Below are 6,957 nucleotides of genomic sequence, written 5' to 3'. Positions count from 1 at the left end.
CTCTTTTTTGGATTTTTTTCCTATTTGCTTTTATTAGTAAATCAGTATCTCTATTTTTTGTTTTCTTGATAATCATGAGTTACTAATTTTTTCCACAAATTTAAATTTTGTGGTTCGTAAAACTTAATTTCTTGATAATCATTAACTTCCATGGCTAAAAATATTTGGTAATTTTCATTTTTGAATGACGGACTTTGATCCTCTTAGTTTATGATAGCATAAAACTAGACCAATTATTTGCACTTTGTAGTTAAAAGAAAATATATGAAGGGATTGATGAGAATTAAGGAATTGAGAGTGAAAAGAGAAGAAATGATTAATTAAGTAATTTTATCAAAAATTATTTTAACAATAAAATTCTTAATTAAAAAGAGGGTGTAGAAAAAAAATAATGAGTTCAAATAACCTCACTTATTTATTTTTTTAGGGTCTATTTGGAATTGCTTTTGAGAGAGTCAAAATAGATTTTTAAAAATTAAATGTTAATTTTAGTGTTTTGTAAAATTTTTAAAAAAACATTTTTAAGAAAAATCGTTTCATCTTACAATAGCTTTTTAAAACATAATTTTGAGAATTAATTTTACACTTAATACAATTTCATTTATATTCTCATCTATATTATAAAAATCTAAAATTATCCTTATTAATTAAAAAATAAAATTATTAAATTTAAAGAGAATATTAATATTGGCAATTACATTGAAATAACAAAATAAAAAATAATTAATAATATGAAATATTTATTTTAGTTGTTTATTATTATATATACACAGTACAAAATATTAAATAAATTTTATTTAATTCATTCATTCACATTCTTATAGTAGCTTACAGTAAGATTTATCGAATAGATAAGACTGTTTTTTAAAATTCATTTGATTTTTAAAAATAAATTTTACTAAATATTTAATTGATATTCTTTATAACTAATTATTTTTACAGTATAAATAATAGTAATTATTTTAAAGAGTGATGATATGGCTACAAATTCTTGTACAAACTTATCTTGTACAAACTGATGTGGCATTAATTCATTGGTTGAATGAAAATATAAAATAATAAAAATAAATCATGTGGACGAAGAGATATTTAATTCAACCAATGAATTAATGCAACATCAGTTAATACAATATAAATTTATAAAAGAGTTTGTGGCTATATCATTACTCTATTTTAAATCCAAACTAGCCTTTACTAGAAGGTGGATAGATATCTCCATGATAAATCATAAATTTATCAATTCAAATCTAGAATAAATTTCGTATTATAATAAGTTAGGTTGTAATAACTGGAAAAAATAATTAAAAAATTTTCATGTTAAAACAAATCGATCATGATAGGAAGGTAGGAATAATACGATGATGATGATGATGATAAAAAAAAATGTTTAATAATGTAAAAGTAACGAGCTTGAGTTTAGATAAGTTAATGGAATTAGGGGGCTAAAAGAGTAAAATCGGAAAACACGTGATTATGTATAGTAAATACCACCATCAGAAAAGTCACAGTCTGTCTCTCTCTCGTTAACAAAAACAAAGAGACACAAAGAGAGAGAGAGAGGGGAGAGAGAGAGAAAGAGTGTGTGATAAAAGAGGCACAGTGACAGGCACAGCAGCCACAGCAATGGTGACTCTTCTGAATCCTGGTTCAAATCCATTCCTCTCTCAAATATTTCTCTCTATTTTTTTAAAATTAACACACACAAGCATTCACAATTCTTTTGTATTTGCACGTATGCCGTTCGTATAATTGTTTTTTATTTTGTTTCATTAAGCTTTTAGAACGTTAGATCTCTGTTACTCGAAACTGTTTGCACTGATCTGTGCTGCTGATAAATCTTTTTTTTTTTTTTGAATTTTTATTTAACAGAAAATAGAGAGAGTGAAGTCACTGGAGGCAGCGGTTCATCGATCACTTTGTGCAAATTTTGTTGTGAAAAATAACACAAAATACATGAATCGATCGATAAACCTCTGCATCCAGCGCTCACTCCAACTCTATTCATCGCTCCGTCCTCGCTTTTATTTTATTTCATTTAATTTTTCTGACTAATTGTAAGAAAAGAAAATAAAAAATTAATTAATGAATGAAAAATATTCATTTGTTGTCATATATTTTTGTTAAAGAAAAATTAAAATTAATGAGATAATCTTTGTTTCGGGCTATGCAGGGAGCTAATGGTAAATTCACTAATAATTTAATCTAGTCCTTTAGCCTCTGTGTGTGTGAGAGAGAGAGAGAGAGAGAAATTCAACCATTTCATTTATTTATTTTTTATTTTTTGGTTTATAACTTCACAAGGATATATTTGCTCAATGATTTTGTTTGTGAATCATGGTGATGATGATCTATTTTATTGATGCTCTGATCTAAAACAGACTTCTCAGAATGATTACGTGAATGCAAATTTATTTATTTTTTTTTTCCGCAAATTGTGGTGGATCATGTAATAGTGCTTTACCGAGTGATGTTTCAAGCAGTAGAAGCAGCTTCTTTCCCTGACTGGCCACCCATGCTCGAATTCGGGGGCTAGTAGTAGAAGCAGCTCTAGACTCATCTCGTTTCGTGTGATCATATGGGAACTTTCTCCTGTTAGAATTTTTATGAAAGCTAATATTTGGTAATGCTGACTTAATTGCTACCTTCCTGTGTTGTGGTTGTTGTACTCATGAAATGATTGCGGCATTTTTTAATTTCTGCGAACCTGTCGAGCTCCGGTTCCAGAGTGTTTTAATCATATAAATAATTTTTTCTGCCAATTGGTCGTCCATTTTAATCTGGGAAATTATTATTCTGGTGAAATTTACACGACAGGCTTCCAGAATAAATTCTATTCCAATTATATGTGTCATTTTCTTGATCATGTAGTCAAAAGTAAAGCTTAAGTTACTTGTTGCTTTCACTGGGAAGGAATAGGAAGGAAAGTATTTTTGGATAACAGCTTCCAAGTGGGGATAGAAAAAACACGTACTGTGACTGTCGTCATTGCTTCATTAAAAGAAGAATCTGCAATCTATCTGATGACTAGAAATGGAATCTGGTACCTAAATTCACTGAAACCAATTTCTGGATTGGATTCTGTATTCAAAAATAGAAATTGATTCCCTCGTCTAGCTAGCTAAGGAATCAATCAATCAGATATGAGGTGGGAATTCTGGTTCTGGGAATATAAGAATTCCAATTACTCCAAAAGGAAAATAAAAGAATCCCGGGAAACAAACATCAGCAAAAGTATATCCGCTCTCGGTAGTGTTTGTTATTCTTCTGTGTGTATTTGGTTTTAATTCGCTGCATGGTTGTACTTTGTATTGTACTCGTTTTTATCATGTTAATGAGAACTTTTTATTTGTATTTTAATTTTTTTTTTCGTTTGGTGACTCATTGGTTAAAGTGTGTATGTACTGATTTGACCGACGGAAGATTCAGGATTTTACAGGCTGTGTTTTGTTTTTGAATTTGAAAACACAAAATCTGAAGAACAGTAAACTTGGTTGATGTGTCTATTAATTTTAAATTTGTACTTTTCACGCTAGTCTTCCACGGAAAAATAATTCGGCATAAAAAGTTAAAACAAAACTTCGCTATCGTATTCGTCACTCGCTGCTTTGGTTTTATCCGCAAATAATTAAAACGGCGAGTTGGAATTAATATGTGATAAGAGGGCACGGGTGATGCTTTTTTAACGTGTCTCATTCCTCCGATATAGTTTATGGAAGCAATAATAGCCTTGTAGATAATGTAATCAATTATGACGATGACAAATGAATTAATTATGGCAATGTTGAAAACATAAGGGAAAAAAAAAAAAAGAAAGAGCTTAATGATGTTTATGATGGCTTCCATTGTTTTACAATTGCAAGGTGTTTTAAATAAACAAAATCAGTTTATATCATTAAGATAATCAGATGATGATGATGCTGATCAAATGAGATGGGCTATGGGGTCACACGTGTCTGATGCTCGAGAGTGGATATTATAGATGGGACAACATGTAATGTGCGTTCATTGTAAACCGTAGGAAATTGGATTATTCTCATAATGACTAATAATAACATTCTTCTCCTAATTTATTTGTTTGTCTTAAGAATTGATGCTTGAAGTCACAACATTAATAAAGTTTTTCAGAACGTATTTTTTATTTTTCAAAATTTGAACCAATATTAAAAATATGAAACTTTTAAACGCGCCCAAAATTAAGTTGCCCGATCGAATTGTTTAAAATTATAAATTAGTAAGCACACTGTGCTCTAATATTTAATATTCATGACGTTACATTTGGAGAAATAACCCATAAAATTGTTAATATTTGTAAGGTAAATTTTGAGTATCAAATTTAATAATATGATAATATATCTGCTAAACTTTTACAAGGAAAATGAGTTATCGAGTGCATGAGAAGGCACTCTGGTTTGCAAAAATTCTGTACTTTTGAAAAATAGTTTGTGATTGTAGTAACTAACGCAGCACAATTTATCTAATTTTATTGGGTCATAATTAACCAGCTAATTAAGGGCTTAAGTGGTCAAAAGTTTTCTTTACTGAAGCCTATGAAGTAACTAGTAAGGAAATGTCTATGTGCATAGATGGTAAATGTGAAGGATGTTCTGCTCTGGAGGAAATTCAAACACCTTTACAGGTTAAATTAATTTATACCATGATCAAGGTTGGTGATGGATTGGCTTATCATAAAGGAATATTAATTTACACAATTATTGGTTGAATAGTGTCGCGCGCTGTGACTACAACTTGTGTGTTGATATATATATATATATATATATATATATAAAACAAAACGCCAATCTGTTAATTCACTTTGGATACTTTAATGTCGTCCTACCCTCCCTCTCGCCCACCAAAAAAAGGGAAAAATAACGTCTTTGATCAAATTTGGTGTTTTGATTATTTATCTAACTTGTCTTGATTGTCTTGAATATCTTTTGTTTTGTGTATGAATGATCTTCCGGATCATCGCCATTAAAAATGATGTATACATGGATACTTGGGGCTCACATCAATATGTTTATATCACACTTATATAAATTATGATTTACTGGCTTCTTTCATCCGTATCATTCCTTTTCTTTAAAATTTTCAATTTCATGGCTGGTAAAAAAGAAAGGTTTGGATAACACTGTTAATTTACTCGCACGCATGTGCAAATCTAGCTGTACAAATTGAGCCAAGATACACACAATTCAGGACAGATGAGTGATACATGATAGCATAATTAAACCACATCTCATAATTTTGAACTCAAATGTAATTGAGTAAATTGTGTAAATGTTGTCCATTTTGAAACCCAAAATATATCTACTAAGTTAAGAGGCTCAAGGCTTATAAAATAGCTGAAACAATAGTCATTATCATTATGGAGTATTATGTCTTTCCCATCGGATCACAGGACCTCCTAGATTCAGTGAAAATAAAACAATAATAATTTTTTTTAGACATTGAATTGCGAGTTAGCTCTAATACAAATTGTACAATAGACTTTACATATATGTAAATTTAATTTAACTTACAAACGGACATCAACAGGCAACATAACTTTTTTTGCAACTGAAACTACACAAATCGAATTCTAATGATGGATTTAGAGATTCAAGTCCTCGAACTTCCTTGACATAGAGAAGCACTAAAAGAAGGAGCAACAACAACAGAAGAATAAACCTTAGAGCTGCCAAATGAGAGCCCGTTATCAAAATTACCATGGGATTTAACACTACAATCTGCAGTACTAGTTGAAGAACAAAATATAGTTTCTTCAACGAGTGTATCAAAATTGATCGATTCGTCATCTCTATTAGCCATATTATTATTGAGAAATTTTGATGATGAGCTTATTGCATGGCTCTTTGTGACTGCTGCCTGCTGAAGAAGCTGATGAAGCCTTGGATTCTTTCCTAGTAAGCTGTAATTAATTTCCTCATGGAAATTAATGATTCCATGATGTATGAAGTTGGTCTTTGCATTTCTTCCTCTCAGAAGCCTCGCGGCGATGTCATAAGCCATGGCGGCTTCTTCTGCTTTATCAAAAGTTCCAAGCCATAGCCTTAGCTTTTGGGAAGATTCTTTTATTTCCGCTACCCATCTGCCCGATGGCCTTTGCCTCACCCCAAGAAATCTGCTTTTTGATCTATTTCCATTTTCATGCAAGTTGTTATTGTTGGTTTGAAGAGAAACTAGGGTTTGATTTTTATAAGGGTTTCGAGACTTATAAGGGGGGAGTTTCGAACTCTTTTTGGTGTCCATGGGAGTCGGAGAAAGATTTGATTAATTTTTAGAATCAATCAGAATGATTATATACATACACGCACATACATAAATTATGAATGATGATGATAATGTCATGTTGATTGTCTTATTATTTGGGTTTAATACATATAAAAATTATTAAATAGTTACAAGACAAGAGAATACAGTAGATTCGATCCTATCATAGAGAAAATAACAATCGAGAAAATATATACATACATATATATAATGGCATTATTTGGCATAATCAACTTTGATGTGCTATTTTTCTCACAAAATAAGAAACCCCTTTGATGTGCTATAAGAGCAACTTAACCCACCAACTTTTTGTACTTAGTCCATTAAAAATCACTTTATATATATATATATATATATATACAATCTCTTCACACACACATGTATAATCATTCTTAAGTACAAACGCCTCATTTTTTATATATACGGTCATTTAGTGAAAGCATCCCATCATATCATAAAGAAAAGAGAAGTATCTCACATTTCAATATATATATAATCATTAGGAATAAGAACAACATAAAAGGGAGAAAAAAACAAAAAAAAAATGAAATTCTTTATAGTTGTTTACACATGAAATTATTTAAAATATATCAAATAATTAAGTAAAACTTTTAAATTGATATAGGAAGTTTAGGGCTTCAACTCTCGAATTTTCCTCACCTAGTTGATAATTTAATTACTAAA

At 30.1% G+C, this 6,957-nt stretch overlaps 1 protein-coding gene across 1 annotated transcript; it reads right to left on the bottom strand.

Moving 5' to 3' along the window:
* Window positions 1-5,601: 5,601 nt before the first annotated feature.
* On the bottom strand, window positions 5,602-6,252 carry LOC18050043 (ethylene-responsive transcription factor ERF112). Its single transcript, XM_006440813.1, has one exon. The coding sequence runs from the start codon at window positions 6,250-6,252 to the stop codon at window positions 5,602-5,604; it is 651 nt and encodes a 216-aa protein (XP_006440876.1).
* Between the last annotated feature and the right edge of the window lie 705 nt (window positions 6,253-6,957).

The sequence above is a fragment of the Citrus clementina genome, unplaced genomic scaffold (assembly GCF_000493195.1).
Source record: "Citrus clementina cultivar Clemenules unplaced genomic scaffold, Citrus_clementina_v1.0 scaffold_3, whole genome shotgun sequence".
Lineage (NCBI taxonomy): Eukaryota > Viridiplantae > Streptophyta > Magnoliopsida > Sapindales > Rutaceae > Citrus > Citrus x clementina.
This window is presented reverse-complemented; position numbering and strand designations above follow the sequence as displayed.